The 18655-nt window shown below is 43.2% G+C and overlaps 1 protein-coding gene across 3 annotated transcripts in view; it reads left to right on the plus strand.

The window, feature by feature from the left end:
- pde5ab (phosphodiesterase 5A, cGMP-specific, b) overlaps positions 1 to 18655 on the plus strand; it is a 202325-nt gene that overhangs the window by 32959 nt on the left and 150711 nt on the right. For all 3 annotated transcript variants that reach the window (XM_050066938.1, XM_050066939.1, XM_050066940.1), the window contains exons 4-7: positions 6998 to 7087; positions 9096 to 9164; positions 9547 to 9636; positions 9754 to 9891. In XM_050066938.1, the coding sequence (XP_049922895.1) occupies positions 6998 to 7087; positions 9096 to 9164; positions 9547 to 9636; positions 9754 to 9891 (387 nt within the window). The remainder of the gene's footprint in view (positions 1 to 6997; positions 7088 to 9095; positions 9165 to 9546; positions 9637 to 9753; positions 9892 to 18655) is intronic.

The raw sequence follows: 18655 nt of genomic DNA on the forward strand, positions 1-18655 counted from the left end.
CCACTAATCCTTAGCCGTATTTTAAGTGTAACCCCATAACATACCACTAGTGTTTTTATCAGTAAAAATAGAACATTTTTCACACATAAAAAGCACAAAGATGTTGAAATCTAGGCATATTCTGCCATCATAAGTTGGCTCTCAGAATTCACCAGATTGATGCCTTTAAATCAAATACAAAATTTTCTCCCAGGGGAGCATGCCCCCGGACCCCCCTGCACACATATATATCTTATTGTTCAGACTTAGATATTTGACCATACTTGTATGTGCCCCTGTATCAAAAGGACTGGCCCTAGCTTGGCCCCCCCATTGAAACTGGCCTAGAACCGCCATTGCTGGCTGTTAGTTTAAGTAGTTCTTGATTTGATTTGCAGCAGAGCTTTCTATGAGTGGAGGCGGAGCACATATTTTAAATGTCAATATCCCAGTTGATCATGTTCATTTTATTGTAGGTATCCAACATCGTGATCATGATTAATATTCAATTAATTCTGCAGCCCTAATACAGAGTGTAGGCCTAGGTTTTAGTCCACTTACTGCAAAAGCAAACAATATCAACATCAACAGCAGATCAGAAAAGGCATCTTACTGAAATATCAATAGGTGTAGGCCTACTTCTAAACACGAGAATATTAGACCTGTTTTGTGTAGAGTTTTATTCTGAAATCAGTCTAGTGTTCCTCCCCCATGGTTTTAGACACACATACACATACATATATACACATACACATATACGCGAGGAGAAAAGCCGAAGCTCGAGCAGGAAATCTGTGCGAGCAACATGGTATCTGAGCGTGAGTAACATGGTATCTGAGTGTGAGCACACAGTTTGAGCAGAAACAGAGTAGATCTAAGCGCAAGCAGAGGCTATTTGAGTGCGAGGGCAGGGTTTGAGGGACAATATTACAAAATCTGAACGTGAAATCAATAAATAATGCTCTCAAACTGATATACCACTCTCTTGAATAAAGATAGGGATAAAGTCATAACTAGGCCACAAGCAGTTGAGAATGGAGCGCTCCTCTGCAAAGTCCAAAAGTTCCTCCGCAGATCTCTTTTTTTTTTTTAAAGATTATTTTTTGGGCTTTTTGCCTTTAATCAACAGGACAGAGTGAAATGGGGTGAGAGAGAGAGAGTGGGGGTTGACTTGCAGCAAAGGGTTGCAAGCCGGGGTTGAACCTGCGACTGCTGCAGCGAGGCATCGCCTCTACACACGGGGCGCCAGCACTATCCACTACGCTACCGACACCTCCCTCTGCAGATCTCTTATATAAGTTCCTATACAAGTACCTCAAGCCTCCTTTATTTATTTATTTTTTGCCTTTATTCACTGATGTAACGATTTTGTCCCGATATTTTGTGCGATATCTTTGTATATTTCTTCAATAATAATCATAATAATAATAATGATAATAATAATGATAATAATAATAATAATGATAATAATAATGATAATAATTATTAAAAAAAACAAAAAAACTTGGCTTCCGGGTCACACAATGTGTGAGAGATGAAAATATTGAAAGTGTATGAAAGGCCCGAATCCCAGCCCGTTATCCGTTTTTTCCATTTTCCATTTAAACAGAGAATCGGAAAACGAGTCGTTATCTATTTTTTCATTTTGGTTCTGGAAACAAATATTGAAAAAACAAGTCATTATTTAGTTTTTTCATATTTGGTTTTATTTTGAAAAACGAATGAATGAATGATACACAGATTTGCTTTGCACATTGTAATTTGATCCACCACAATGTCAGCAGTTTAAAGTCCGCCAGAAACAACGATTTTTTGATCAGGCCCAGCCAAACCAGCAGATGGTGGGACAATTTTGAGAAGAAGATTTTCGTCAGTGAGGAGTGGAAATAAAACTTTTGCATGTCCAGAACAAAACTTGTATCTTTGAGTGAGGTCCTCTATCTTTACATTGAAGGAAAATCAACGGTAATGAGATCTTTTTACTACTTTAGCGACAAGGGGAGACTGTGGAAGACAGCTAATGCCTTGGCTTGCAGACTGTCTCAAACATTGTGAGACAGGTCTGTCAAGCCATAACAGTCCACCTTGGTCCAATTAGGCTTGTAACATTCTGGATTTTGTTTGTTTTTTTCCTGTTTTATTTTGAAGTACTGACCTCTTGTGTAATTGCAGTTTCCTGTGTTTTCCTGCCTTTCATCAACCACACCTGCTGCCTCTTACTCACCTGCCCCCTCTTAGCCATCCCTGTGTATACATACCCTCCAGATCCTCATGTCTCTGCCAGATTGTCTTTGTTCTCTCGTGTCATTGCTGTCTAGCTATTACTGTGTTTTATTCTGTAAGGATTTTGCCTACTCTGTTTTGTGAGGTTTATTTTTTAAAAACTCATTGTTAGTGTTTTACGTTTTTGGTTTTAAGTAAAGACCAAGCTTTTTTTGAACCCCATTCTGCTTCCTGTGTGTCTTTGCGTGTGAGTCTGAGTTTTCACCAGAGTTGTTACAGTACAATCTGGCCATGTCAGACTCAGCAAAGATTGATGCTCTCCGTGTTGCACTTCATTCTCAAGAGCAGTGGCTGCAAGACCATGAACAGGCGTTGAACAAGTTAGTCCGAGGTGTCCAAGAGCTTCAAGATGCCTTCCAGAATACCATGAAGGAGCAGTTGCATGCACTCACAGCCCAGACTCAGCAGTTTTTGGCGCTCCTCAACAGCCAAGTTCTGGCATTGGCTGCCTTAACCCCTCTTGCCCCTGCAGCAATGCCTGATCTCCAGCCTGCCCTTTGCCATGAACCACATGCACCACCCATTGAAAGGTATGATGGGGATCCTGAGACCTGCCGCTCCTTTCTGACTCTCTGCTCCCTGACTTTTGGCCTCCAGCTGTCATCATTTCTCACTGAACATTCCTGTGTTGCCTTTATGATCACCAACCTCACTGGAAGGGCACGGGAGTGGGCTACAGCTGAGAAGGACAGACAGTCTCCAGTTTGCCAATCCGAGAAGGCTTTTTCAGATGCTTTAAGAAGAGTTTTTGGACATTGTACTCCTGGTCGTGAGGCAGCCCGGGGTTTGTTGGCTCTTAAACGGGGAGACAGCTGTGTGGCAGACCATGCCATTCGTTTTTGGACTCTGGCTACTGACAGTGAATGGAACACTAAGTCCCTGTCTATTAAATTCCTGCACAGTCTTTCTGACGATATTAAAGATCACCTTGCTCCATTAAACTTACCCACAGACTTTAATGCACTGGTTACACTTGCTATCAGAATTGATAATCACCTTTTTGAAAGAAAGAAAGAAAGAAAGAAAGACAGACAGAGAAGAATCATGCTGAGAGGAGAACTCCAGTCCACTTGGGGCAGTCTAATTCCTGGTCTCCAACCAAACATCATTTCAGTTCTATTGGGAGCTCCAGCAAGGAAATTGTTGCATCTTCTGGGGTAAAGGAGGAAGCTATGCAGGTGGGCCACGCTCGTCTGTCCCCTGAAGAGCGACAGCGCCACCTTAGGGAGGGAAGATGCATCTACTGCGGTCTCCAAGGACATTTCCTGGCAGCATGTCCGGTAAAATGCCATGTTCATCAGTGAATGGAGGGTGAGCAGAGCTACTTCTACAAGACCCTCCCGTGCAATCACCCAGGCCAATATTGCCTCTTCGGTTTCTTTGGAATTGGCTGCTTTCGTGGACTCCAGAGCCGATGAAAGCTTCATGGATTAAAGCCTCGCTCGCCAGCTCCAGCTGCAACTTGAGTCTCTCCCTTCTTCTCTAGTGGCCCACGCCTTACTTAGATGGTTGTCTCCTATGTCATGTGTCTCTCCGGACTCCAGACCTCATCCTCCTCATGTTAGGTAACCATTCTGAGACTATTTCTTTCTACATTATTGACTCTCCTGAACTTCCTCTCATTCATGGTTATCCATGGCTAACTAAGCACAACCTGCATTTAGACTGATCTACTGGCACTATCCTGGGCTGGAGTAACCGGTATCACTCATCTTATCTCCTGTCTGCTCCTCCCACTGATCTCCCCAAGCCTGTTGACTCCTCCTCAGAGTTCCCTGATCTGTCTGGTGCCCCCTCTGCTTACATGGATTTGAAGGAGACTTTCAAGAAGGCCCGTGCTACTTCTCTGCCGCCTCACAGACCATATGACTGCGCCATCGATCTCCCCGATCTGGTCCCACATATCTATGGACACAAAGTCCATAGATATGTGTGTCCTGTCAAACCAGTGACAAACACTGGTTTGACCCCCCTGAAGGTAACGCTGTTATACTCACCATAATAGATCGCTTCTCCAAGATGGCACACTTTGTTCCTTTGGCCAAACTCCCCTCTGCCAAGGCGAAGCAGAAGCCATGTTGTCTCATATTTTTTTGTCTGTCTCTTTTGGCATGGTCTGCCACAGGATGTCGTTTCATATAGTTGGCATCATTTTGTGTCCTGTTTCTGGAAGGATTTCTGCCAACTGATTGGTGCCACAGCCAGCCTCTCCTCTGCACTTTCATCCCCAGTCCAACAGTCAGACAAAACATTACAATCAGGAACTGGAGACGGGTCTAAGATGTCTAGTCTCCCAGAATCCATCTCTGTGGAGTCAACAATTGGTATTGATTGAATATGCAAACAACTCACTTCCCGTTTCTGCCACTGGTCTGTTTCCCTTTCATTGTGTTTATGGGTGTCAACCACCACTGTTTCCGGACCAAGAGGGTGAGGTTGCTGTACCATCTGCTCAGGCCCTTGTTCGTCATTGTCACCTTACCTGGAAAAGGGCTTGGGCAGGTCTTATTCGGGCCTCTCGGTGTGGAAAGTCGTAAGCTGGCACCCAGGTTTTTTGGACCCTTCCCATTCTCCAAAATCATTAATACTGTGGCTGTGCAGTTACATCTTCCCAGAGCCATGAGTCAAACTGTAAGAAGTAGTCCACTGGTCCCCTCTTCCAACCTCTCTGGACTTTTGAAACTGTTCTGGATTTAAGGAGTTTACCTTCTCCCCGTCTGTTTTGTGAGTGTTTTTTTTTTTAAACTCATTGTTAGTGTTTTACGTTTTTGGTCTGAAGTAAAGACCAAGCTCTTTATAACCCTGCTCTGCCTCCTGTGTGTCTATCTTTTTTACCAGAGTTGTTACAAGGCTGCCTTTTACCGAAACAATCACTTGACACTGGTACTGTTGGTAGACAGACCTCTGAATCTGAAGCTGGATCCAGACTGGCAGGGGAGGACTCAATGCCAGCAGATATCAATCTCGTCACAGGCAAGCCATCCCAAACCTGCTTGCAGAGCTTGAAGTTCATTGTCACCACTCTGCCATGTCCACTTTGGCATCCAGTGTTGACTGCCCCACAGTACTTCGCCCAGATGGTCTTGAGCTTAGTTGACAGTATTGCTCTGTTCACCATGTTTTTTTGAATGTGGAAATTCTTTCCCTACCTTTTCTGAGTCTCCCTTATCAGGGTACTGCTCCTGAAACGCCACCAATATGTCCACATGTTTTTTGTAACAAAACTCCCAATCAACATTTTCTTGGGCTTTGTTTGACTTCACCATGGTAACAAATACAATGTGTACAATATAAGATTTGAATAAATAAATAATCTGCTACAGTTTCCATTGTTTTGCAAGTTGATTTGTTAATACTGCCAAATGTAAATAAGCTTGCTGCACATGCTCAGAATTTTCTTCTATGGTATTTGACAAATAATTGGCAATGGCCACCTACTGGCCCAGCGAGTGTTTTGAGTCGTTGAGTAGTTTTAGCGTTCTTGTGTAGACAGAGATATTTTGTAAAATGAGGTGGTGTGGATGGATTTATTTTTTTATTTATATATGGAGGGGAAAATTATCTGTTTATAAAAACATCTGGATATGTATAGACAGGGCCTCAATTGACTATTCTTTAAATCCCGCCCTAATTTACTGTTGCTATGCCTGTTCTTGGATAACATGCTAGTTATAGTTAGTGACAAATTTACCCTTCACAATTCTTAGTAATTTTTTAACCAATTTTCAGAGGAAAATTGGTTCCATTCCATCCAATTTGTTGGCTGAAATGACAGCTGTTGCTGATAGATTTAATCAGATCTAGAGAACTAGCTAATTAAGCTAACATTAGCTACATGAGTTGATTTTAAAATACTCCATGTTTTCAGGTCACTTGCTTTATAAGGAGAGATTGATACAAAGGTTTAAAACAATCAGAAATATGACAGTTCGTCTGCAGGCCCTCCTGAGGTGTTTTTTAATTATTAAAAGAACAGACTATCAGCAACTAGCAACTATCAGTTCATCTCTCACACACTGCCAGTAGTCCTGATGATCTTAATCCAGCAAAATATATAGTCCAACCATACTATAGCATCCAAAGGTATCCATAAACCACATATTATTTCCTAATTTACCTATTCTGCATATAAAAAAAAACTGACTGGCAGCTGCCATGATGAAGGCAGGCTCCTGGCCTTTCCATCCGTTTTGGGATGAGGACTTTTGTGTTAAGAACAAGTAAGTTAGCTTTGGGTAGCTGGACATTATTCTAAATCCAAAGAGGAGCAGGACAGACCAGCTAACATTCACACCCTGATAGCAGAGTTTGCTATCATTCAATCATTGCATCACTGCAACTGTTAGCATGTCTGGCTGACGATTCTAGTTTACGCTTTAGCAGACCAGAACACTTTTTAATCTATTTTTGGCCCTTGTGCTTATATGATTTTGGTTCTGGAAAGGCTCAAGACAGACATCACACTCAAAACTCTTCAAAAACCCAAGTATCTCTCACTGCACATTCCTTCAACATGTGGAAAAATCCCAAGCTTCACAAGTCAACAGGCAGCAGATGGTTAATTAGAATTATTAAGCATTTCAGCAAGTATGTAGTAACAATGTAAGTGGTGATACAGGCATTGACCAGACACAATATGATTATTAAAACCAGATATCAAAATGTAGATCTGACCCTACTGGACACAATTTGCATTACTTTAAAGATGGGACTGAATTCTGCTTTGCCTCCCCAGGACCCCAGATTCAATGCTGAGGTGGACCAGATCACAGGTTACAAAACCCAGAGTATTCTTTGCCTTCCTATCAAGAACCACAGAGACGAGGTAAGACAATACACAGTGGAGCAGTAGACTACATACTGCATACAGTACAGCATTTTTAACCAGTTACAGTAGGTCTGATATTACAGAAGTTAACCATAAACCAGTAGGATAGTGATTTATTTCAAGGGACACCAGTGGCTTTTTGTTCTTCAAGCTCAATATGATTTTAACAGGCAAGGGAAGGCTAATGTGTGAAGCCAGTAAAAGTAACTCAATGCCCACTTACCAGCTTTTTTTCAGACCTTTCAATCTCATCTAATGGCTATCTTTTGCAAATAGAATTCCCTTGGTTGTAATAGAGATGGCTCAATTGTCTTCATGTATGTTGGTAAGAATTGAAAGTCACGTAGTGACAACTGTGCCATCTCCATGAAAACTGGGAAAACTTGGTCCACTGAGAAAGACCATAAGATGCATTTGAAAGGTCTGAAAAAAGCTAGTGAGTAGACATTGAGTTAATATGTATATATAAATACATTATATATATGTATATATATACATATATGTGTATATATATATATATATATATATATATATATACATACATATATATATATTTTTTTTTGCTCAAACTAGATCCGATTTATATTTTTCATGCTTCCGTGCCTTGAATGCGATATCTCAAGAAAGCTGAAGATTTTGGTGGTGACCTCGTCTGTCTCATTCTCATGTCATGGGATGTCTCAAAAAAGGCCTTGGGGGATTTTTTTTTCAAAAATTTGGCACAAATGCCCTTTTGGTCTCAAGGATAAACTGATTAGAATTTGGTAGTCAAAGGTCAGTGTGACCTCACAAAACATGTTTTTTGCCATGACACAAGAATTTGTTTTGAATTTCACACAAATGTATGATAGAATAAAATGATGAAGTGACAACATTTTATATCTAATAGGTAATAGGTCAGCTTCACTGTGACATTATAATGTTCTGCAAAAACTTTGGCCAGAAAAAACTTTTCTGGCCATTACTTAACACCATGTCTCAGGAACAGAAGGGGAAATATTCGGTCAGATACTGAACTAGTGACTAATCTTAAAACTGGGCTGATTGTTTAGATCTTCTGTGCTGCTGGGTTAAAGATGTGTATGAAGCATCCATATTTTAGAATTTGTAGAGTCTCTCTGGACAAATTGAGTTTTTAAATTCATTTCACATTTGCATCCTTTTCCAATAAACAGCTTTAGCAACACAGGCCTTGTTTACAGCCATGTTCGATGTTAATGGGATTTCTGGTAGCCTTGAGATTGTTGATTAGAAACCGTATCAATAATCTTGTGCAAATCAAGACATAACATTGACAATTCACAGAGCTCTACTTGCCAATGTAAACCACAAAAAAAGCCAGAGTAACTTTAAGTTGAGTGTATTTTCTGCAACACTGGTTTTCAGAATACAAGTCAACACAAGCTATGCACCAAGTCCTTTTTATGCCTCCACACCAGCGATAGCTGTGGCCAGAGGCATTATATTTTCGGATTGTCTGTTCATCCCATTCTTGTAAATACAATATTCCAAGAATGCCTCAAGGGAATTTCCTCAAATTTGGCACAAATGTTGACTTGGACTCAACAATGAGCTAATTGGATTTCAGTGGTCAAAGGTCAAGGTCAGTGTGACCTCACCTGGTTTTGGCCATAACTCAAAAATGTATAAAAAATTTTATCCAAAAGATCAAAGTTCAACTTCAATGTGACATCATATTGTTCTGCATAAAACACTTTTCTGGACATTATTCAGTGTCATAGCTGAGGAACAGAAGCAGAAGTATTTGGTCAGATACTTAACTGATGACTAATCTTGGGTGTCCATCTTGAAACTGTGCTGATTGTATAGATCTTTTGAGTTGCCGGGTGGAAAATGTGTGTGAAGCATCCATATTTTCACAGACATGGATATAAACTTTAAAGAGAAACTGGTGCATGGAGGCATACAACCCTGGGGTGTGTATGGGAACTAATTCTCATTTTGAGCAATTTTTGTTATGTTTTCTTCATCCTGTCCATTACAGGTAGTTGGAGTGGCTCAGGCTATCAACAAAAATGGGGAGGATGGTGCCTTCACTGAACAGGATGAAAATGTTAGTAAAGTTCACTGGTTCACCCATAATAACCACATTTATTATGTGTCTAAATTCAGAAAATTGTTGTTGCAAGATATTTTGCTGTCAGCTAAGGTGTTGGGCAGACTGTTAACAGAGGCATAACGTAGCTGTCCTGACCTGTGTCAAAATATGTGTCTTTTAGATACACTGAATGAAAAACTGTCCTTAACCTCACTCCATCTTTCTTCACCTGTATGTGTCCTTCCTTATATCATCTTTTATTTCCCTTTCTCCTTCTTTTTCTTCACTGATGTAGCTTTTTTTCCCCCACGAAACAGTCCAGTCGTGTTTTCTGTAATTCCTTCCTGACGGTTCTTTACCTGTGGTGCTCATATGCTGTTCTGCTCCTCTCCAACAGGACTTCTCAGCCTATTTGGCCTTTTCAGGCATTGTCCTACACAATGCTCAGCTGTATGAGACATCGCAGCTAGAAAACAGACGTAATCAGGTGGGTGTGAATATGTGTCTCTGAGGGTGTGTGTGTGTGTGTGTGTGGGCATAGACACAGCTCAGAACATGATGTATTCTTCTGTGTTTGTGCGTGTGTGTGTGTGTGTGTGTGCAGGTATTGCTGGACCTGGCCAGTCTAATCTTTGAGGAGCAGCAGAGTCTGGAGGTTTTACTGAGGAAGATCGCAGGAACCATCCTGTCCTTCATGCAGGCCCGGGCTTGTACCGTCTTCATCGCTGACGACGACTCCATGGTCAGTACACATACATGCATGCACACACGTACAGGATTATTTTGAACTAAATTATCTGAACTAAATCAATTTCGCTACAGTAGGAGGTTCCCCGCTCCTCCCTATGTAATGATTATTAGTAACTCAAAATTATGCATTGTAAACACATGAAACGATACAAATGTCCGGTACGTTACTATGTTAACTGACTCTGGAGGTGTGTAAGTCCTGGAACAAGGGCAGGCTGACACCAGTGATTGGTACTGTAGTTTTGGCATTCCATTGTAGACTGTTCCTGCCCTGTTTGGTGGCTGATCCAAACCACAGTGATGGATGTGCAGAGAGAGGACTGCGTTACTGCAATGTAGGATTGTATTAGAAGCTTGTGAGGCAGGCTGAACTACCCGAGCTTCTTGAGGAAGTTCATCCTTTCCTGGGCTTTTTTGAGGATGGCGTTGATGTTGGATGCCCAGTTTATGTCCTGGGAGATTGTGGATCATAGAAACCTGAAGGATTCCACAGCAGACACAGTGCTGTTCAGAGGGGTGATGGGCAGCTGTGTTGTGGGGCTCCTCTTGAAGTCTGCCCTCATCTTTATAGTTTCAAGAGACTTCAGCTACTGGTTGTTCTGACCACAGCAGAAGGCCAGCTATATGTAGACTTATCAGACGATGAGGCCATGGACTGTTGTGTGGTCTGCAAATATGAGGAGTTTAACAGGCAGGTCTCCTGAGGTGCCACATAGTTGGAGCTCCAAGCAGTCAAGCAGTCAAGCAGGATTTGAACTGGCCACCGTTACTGCTTAGCTAACATTAGCCTTGGCTGCTCTCCGTTGCGCATCAGCCAGGTTGGGTGAAGGCTAGCTTGCATCCCGCTCATTTGCGATTACTGCTGGTAACGTTGCTGCAGAAACATGGTGGCCACCCACTGGTCTCCTTCCAGGTAGCCCCACTGGGTAAGCACCTTCAATTTTAGCCACAAACCCCCTTTAGCATTTAAGTCAGCACCACTAGCCTTACTAACACTGCCAATGGTGGTAACAAAGACATCAAGTCTGTTATCCACATGCAGGTGGAGTAAGGCATGTGAAGGACGGCGAGTCATTAAGTCCTCTGGTTCTTGTTTTATTGGGGACAATGATGATGGCGGAGGTCTTGAAGTAGGCTGGTACAAAGTATATCTTGAGTGAGGCGTTAAAGCTCTGAGGCAGGCAGACGTGAGAAGGCCCAGGCCCCTGCTAAGGTGAGGGATGAGGAGCTGGTGGGTGGGGTCATGGGGGATGATGTCAGGACTGTCCCATTCTCTTTCGAAGCAACAGTAGCCCTTTTGAAACAGAGATTCTTTGGTACTGCCGTAAAGATCCGTCATTACTTGTACTAGCAGCTGTTTGTCAGTCTGGAAGCTGAAGTCCCACAGGATGTTGTTCTCAACCACCTTTGGTGGTGTGTCCCATTGGGATTTGGGTACTTCGAGCCCATACTGGGTACAGATGTTTCTGTACACTATCCCAGCCACTTGGTTGTGCCTCTTCGTATGCTGATCCTGCTTGACTGTCTCAGGGGCATCTTTGCACAGCCTGCACCTTTGGTCTGATCTGCTGTGGTAAACCCTGACCTCTATGGCCCTTGTGCTTAGGGCCTGTTCTTGTGCTGCAATGATTAGTACCTCCATGCTGTCTGTCAATCCAGCATTCTCCAGCCACTGGTAGGTCTTCTTGATATCAGCCACTTCCTCTAGCTGACGGTGGAATGCACCATGTAGGTAGGGGCTTGTCCCTCCATGTTGTTTGCTCCTCCACCTCTTTGCTCTCATCAGGTTTCTGTTGTCTGAGGCAATCACTTAGCAGCTCATCCTTTGGGGCCATCTTCTTGATGTACTCCTGTATTAAATTACAACAACAAAGTCACTATATAAACTCAATAATATCTCACTGGAAACAAACCTAACATGTCAATGAAATAAATATTCTTCCTGACACAATTCTGAATGAAAAAAGTAACATAATCTAAGCATGAAGAACAGACATCAGTATCAGTCATTTATCCTGCTCTCTGCCCCCCCTCTACTGAGGAGACTCACTGTCTGCAGGTCGGCTGTGTCAGGTACATTTTCAGATTAAGTGTTAGACTACATACAGACAGCTTTTATTTTAGTTAGCCCCACTAGCACGATGTGCTTGTGTAGACCATAATCGTAAACCATAATAGTGGTGAATGAGAGACTGTGGACAGAGCAGATTGAAATATGGCTTTCTACATGCTGAACACATGTATTGATAAAGTATTGGCTTTTTACTGTCAGAGGTTTTATTCCACTTACTCACAGTAACAAGCGTAGTTGTCAACTAGAGTAATCTTGGAGTTATATTGCCTTCATTTGCACTGCAGCCTCACAGCTGTTGTCTGACTTCACTCCGTCGTGTTTGTGAGTCTCTCTGTGTCTCTGTGTGTTTGTGTGTGTGTGTGTGTGTGTGTGTGTGTGTGTGTGTGTGTGTGTGTGTGTGTGAGGAGGAGGTCAGCCCTGATATGCAGAGAGCAGGAGAGAGGTTGCAGCATGATGATACATGAAACCAAAACTTTAAAAAGTAACAATAAGAACAGATAATGTTGGAGGTTATTATTATTATGGTCTTGATTAAATTTGCCTTTGGCCGTTTAATACCGGGTCTCAGAGGTTGCTTTTGGGCCGCCTGTGGCCTGCGGGCCGCTAATTGAATATGCCTGGTGTATGGCGTGATACCTTGGTAAGATGCCTGCCAAGCTGCAGACCACTGTTCAAGATCCACAAACAACAAATGTGGTTGTTTTTAGCTCTGCATTTCCAGCTGCTTTTTAGCCACCAAATGGTGGTGGATTTTTAGCCACCTGTCGCTGTGTTATCACCAGAGGATTGTGCCACAAAAAGTGTTTTTTTTTCCCCCAAGATATAGCTGCTTTTATTGCCATAGTGCCACCGAAACCAGGTATTATAAGCCAAAACATATCTTCGTAACCATAACGTAGTGGTTTTGTGTGCGTAAACCTAACCATGGTAACCAAGTTGTTGAAATGTAAAGAAACATAAAATTTGAACGCATCCACTACACAATAATGAACAAATGTTACGTATCTGTGGTTTAAGAAATGTACAATTGCAACATTTATTCTGGCAATTGAGTTGGCTGGCAAGTGGGTTTACAGACAGTTGCTGACAGTTCCTGGATATCATACCTTGAAGTTCACCTTGAGTTAGGATTCTTTTGCAGATGCTCAGTTGTTTGTTTGGGAGAGATTTCCTATTCTTGGACAAAGTAAACTTTTTCAACATAATATGACATTTTTAAATTCAACTTTCCTTTATTTAAATGCAAGTGTCACTTTATCCCAGTGAAAGTCACAAAAGAGAGAATGTCTGCCTTTTTGCCTTTCTCTTTGCTGGCTGTATTTATGGAGTAATGTTGTAATATTGATAATCTCGTTAAAATCCAATGTTCTGCGAACATTCTGCTGAATGTTCTGAGTCCTGACATTCATGTGGATGCCACTCAAACACTGTTACAGACCAAGGACCCTCCATCATGCCAACGGCACTCCCCAGTGGCAGTGGCCACCCAGCGGGACCGTCATGTGACCGCCATTCAGAAGACGACCCAAACACAGAGCAGTAGGCTAACAAGACTGATGGAAGACAGGTGTGATAGAAAGCAGGTGGGAAAACACACCTGTCTTCCATCAGTCCACCAGTTAGTCCTTCAATGTTTCCAGAGTCTTCCCTTCACACCTGTTCTGTATTAGTCTCGTTTGCTCCACCCTAGTGTTCCCCACCACACCCAAGTTGTCAGCCAATCCCCATTTCCCTCCTTTTGCCTGTGTCTACTTACTTCAGCTGTGTCTTGTGTGCTCATCCCCATAGTCATGGTGTTGTTCCCTGCTCAGTTTCCTGCCTGCCTTTGGACTTCTTCCCTGAGTTCATTCCTGTGTTCATCGTGTTATCCCGGTTGGTTTTCTTTGGTTTTCTGTTTAGTTTTGGTTCTTCTTTCTTTTGGATTTTTACCTGCCTGCTTTGAATGTTTTTTATCGGCTTTGTTAAAGCTTGCCTTTTGTTCAAAATCCACCTGCCTACTGCTCTGCATTTGGGTCCTCTTCTGAACTGATACATGATGGAACAAACTGACCAAACATGGACCCAGCAGAGCTACGCCTTTTTTCCAAGAAGGTTAATGAGTTTGAGCAGACTGTAGAAAAACTCTCACCCACTTCAGCATGCTCTGCTCCTAGAAGAAATCTCTGCACAGCAACAATATTTCAAGGAGAAGTTTTGGGTGGATCACTTTGTTCCCCACCTGAATGTCGTCTGTGAGAGGCTCAACCATTTCCTTGAGACCAGCTAAGTCAATTCTCAGCCTACAACCTTCCCATCCTGAGCTAATTCCAGCCATTAACCCATTCTAGTTAACCGGCTTGGCCCTGGGGGGGTCCTCTGAGCCTCTACCAGTCTCTCAGGACACATGTAAAGGAATCCACCTGCCTACCGCTCTGCATTTAGATCCTTTTCTGAACTGATACATGACAAGGACAATGCACCATGTCACACTCCCAGAAGAAAATTGCATTGTAATGAGATGATCAATGGTATTCACTTCACCTGTCAGTGGTTTATATATTTATATGAATATAAATATTAAATTAATTACATTTATTGTTATATAAAATTATTGTATTTAAGAATTGTATATTTACATGTGCCATGCATTCACATGCTGCATGCTGAGTTGAAACAGTGGTGTCATGTCACAGAAATCACTGAGAGTGAAACTTGTGTTTTGGACGTTAGGTGTTTTTGTTCGGGAACTGCACAGATCTAATGCCTGTCCACTCACCCGCCTGCTCTCATCCCTGGCTCTCAAAAGCTTGATGCGCCACCGTTTTCTGGTAAATGAGTGGGGTGGCATGGAGGTCACTGGGGACCACTGGTAGACAATAACCTTGTATTTTAAGGTTCATGAAATACACCTGAATCCACAAATATGTAGGATACTGTAACAGGTGAGTGTTGGACCCAAAAGTAGAGCTGTAGACAGGTGAAACAGTTGATAATGAGCTTTAATGCACTGCTTAGATAAGTACAGAGAGAGCAAACTGATGAAGCAACTGAGAAAGTCAATGTTCAGGTTCAGAGCTTTCAAGGAAATTGAATCAGTCCAAAGCTCTTGGCATGGAATACTGAAGCCGAAACCAGATGAGTAGTCGGCGTCCAGCGGACACACACACAAAGCAAACATTTTGATCGTGTCCAATGGTACTGTGAGAGAGCAGGCAGAAGTTGATGTCAGACGAGCAGGAATTCAAAAACCAGGAGTTGCTCACAGGAGAAACTGCCACACCAGTGCAAAGCCAACTGTAGACAGAGAAGAGCTTGTCAGCAGCGATGATAAGTGGAATCTGCGGTGCACACACTAAGGCGGAATGTGCAGCCACACGGCGAAGCAATCCACAGCAAAGTCCACAGATGGATGAACCGGTAAATTCACTATGGAGAGCTGGGTGATGATCTCTGCAAACAGCCATGGAGAACAGACAAACAGGAACCAGGAAGGTGGAAGCAGAGCTCTTAGTCCGGGACAGAAGGCAGAGTGGTTTCTGCCAACAATCAACAAGAACAATCTGGCAAAGAGAGTCTGTGAAGCGAGAGTCTTTTTTTTTTTTTTTTTTAAAGATGCATCGGTCAGAGTGGTAGCAAGCCTGAGTAGATCCTGATTTTGAGTCATATTTGAGTGTGGTTTTTTTTCTTTTTTAAATGATTATTAATCTTTCCAACGTGATGTGTAGAGTTGTGTACACGAGGGACGATCCTCTTGCTCTGGAGTTAGACACCCGATACTGACTGAGCTGAGGAAGCCACTCAGAGACCGCAGAGCAGTAGCTAAGCTAAAGGCTAGGAGGTGGAGATACAAGCCTTTCCTGCCGTCGCTCCTTATTGGGAATGTCAACTCACTCCTCAACAAGTGTGACGAGCAGCTGGCACAGGTGAGGAGCCAATAACTATACAGGAGTGTAGTCTCATGTGCTTCACGGCGATGTGGCTAAATGATAACGTGCCTGACTCCTGTGTGAACCTACTTGACCTCTTTACTGTGCAAGCGGACAGGGACACGAAGTCATCCTGGACATGTCACGGTGAAGGACAAGATCTGCTGTCAGGATATTGATCTGTTTGCAGTCGGTCTTAGACCGTATTATGTACCACTGGAGTTTTCACACATTGTTTGCCATTATTGTTTACATTCCACCGCGGCCAGCAATGGCAGTGGTGTGTGACATCATCCATAAAACTGTTGCTAGAATTCAGACCCAGCACCCTAAAGCATTTCATTGCAATAATGGGGGATTTTAACAACACTACTCTCTCCTCCCATCTGACTGGGTTTGTTAAGTATGTGAACTGTCCCACAAAGGAAAATAAGACACTGGATTTGTTTTATGGAAATGCCAAGGACGCCAAGAGTGCCTCTGCCCTACTACCATCAGATCATAATCTGGTCTCTCTCCAGCCCACATACAAACCCGGTGTGTTAAAGTTGTCTATTACCACCCACTCAGTCAGGAAGTGGTCCCCGGAGACCAATGAGTCTCCTTTAGGGATTGTTTTAAATGTACAGACTGGACTGTACGAGTGGAGCCACAGGACAACAACATGGACATAGACATGGACAGGAGGGTGGACATTCAGACAAAATATATAAACTTCTGTACGGACACTGTGATGTCCGTAAAGACTGTAAGCTGCTTCCCCAGTAATAAACCCCAGGTTAACAATAATATCAAGCAGCTCCTCACCCAGAAAAAGTTGGCATTCAAGAATGCTCAGGGAGGTTCAGCATAAGCTGAGGGGGAAACTGAGACAGGCAAAGGTGGACTACAGAAAAAAGGTGGAGAGTAAGCTGTAGCAGAACAACATCAGAGAGGTGTGGAAGGGAATGAGGAACATCACAGGCTATTCAAAGCAGAATAGCCAGGTTATAGATGGCGATGTGGACAAAGCCAACAACTTAAACCTGTTCTTTAACAGGTTTGATGGAGGGGGCAGTGTTCACCATACCCCTGCATCCACCCCACCCTTCCAAAGTGTCACCTGCTGCTGCTGCTCCTGCTCCACTGTCACCTGGAAGTAGCCCCTTCCCCACTACTGCAGCCTCAGCTACAACATCTACCACCCACGGCCAACTACCACTGTTGTTTACAGCAGACGAGGTGAGGGCAGAGTTCAGTAGACAGCGTAAAGGGAAGGCTGCAGGCCCGAAAGACTGTGCAGCCCAGCTAGCGGAGCTCCTTCAGTGGATCTTCAACAGGAGTCTTTGAACAGGCAAAGTCCTGGGGCCTCATGTACAAAGGGTGTGTACGCACAAAAACGTGGCGTACGTCCTTTTCCACAGCAAAGTTCAGATGTATCAAGAGTGAAATGACCGTGGAAATGTGCGGTGCCTCACGCCAACTTCATGGCTGGCGTACGCACGTTTCTACAGCTGTTGATCCTTTGGCGACACTTAGAGGTGATGCTGGGAAACTGTTATAATAAATAAATGTGAAAACAATTAGTCCTCAGAGTGATGTGCACATCAGAGAAACATGAACAATTAACACTGATGAACAGTTAACACACCCACGTGTCTGCAATTAGATGAGTGGATATAAAAGCATGCGCAAAGTGGTGCCGAAAATACTGTTAACAACAACGGCTGCTTTAGCAGTATTAGAAGATTTGTAAATGGCGCAATATGAAGAGAGCGCGTGTTCAGGGACAGATGGCACTGGCACATGATAACAACTGGCTCATCAGCTGCTTTAGGTTCCCGAGGGCAATCCTCCTGGAACTGTGTGCAGAGCTGCAGCCGGCAGCGCGACACGGCGGGGAGCCATGCGCTGCCTGTATCCATACAGGTGCTGACCACACTGGGGTTCCTAGCAACAGGGGCATTCCAGACGGAGCTGGCTGACCGATTGGGACTGTGCCAGTCGACCCTGAGCCAAGCCATGCCAGCTGTGTGGGACGGAATTATCCCCATGTCAGCCAGGTATATCAAATTCCCATACAAATGCAGCTGAACAGGCCAACATTAAAGCGCAATTTGCAGCGACAACCGGTTTTCCTAACGTTATCAGAGCTATCGACTGCATACACATGGCTACAGTATAAAAGCACCATCACAGGATGAATTTGTTTATGTCAACAGGAAGCATTTTCATTCGATCAATGTACAGATCATATGTGATGCGCAAATGCAATTAATCAACATTGTGGCGAGGTGGCCTGGTTCAACGCACGATTCATACATTCTGAGTAACAGCATGGTTGGGAACAGACTACTAGCTGGCACTGTGCGCGACGGGGTGGCTTCTTGATGAGTAAATAATTTATTTGTTTAATTGTCCTAATATTAATCCCCCTGATGTGCACTGAGCATGTGCGCCCCCAAATACTATCCTATCTTCACAGCATCAGTACTAGTCAGTGGTTAAAGTTAGTGACTTGCTGTTTTTTGCTGGTTAAACTACAGCTTCGGAGCTTTCTAACAAGCCTCTGATTGTCTCTGTGTGTAAAGTACTCATGTCAATAAACCTGTGCGTAAAGTGTGACATTTCTTATACAGCCACACCTTTTCCCCGGTGCACTTCTGCACTAATTTACAACAATAGTGTGTATGGGGTGCTGTTTGTAAAGTGGCTCACGCTGAAAATAACATCAACATTTTGCCACATTTAGCTTCAAACAATGTTTAAAAAAGTGTTGTGAATTTTTTAACGTCACC

This window comes from Epinephelus moara, chromosome 17, assembly GCF_006386435.1.
Source record: "Epinephelus moara isolate mb chromosome 17, YSFRI_EMoa_1.0, whole genome shotgun sequence".
NCBI lineage: Eukaryota > Metazoa > Chordata > Actinopteri > Perciformes > Serranidae > Epinephelus > Epinephelus moara.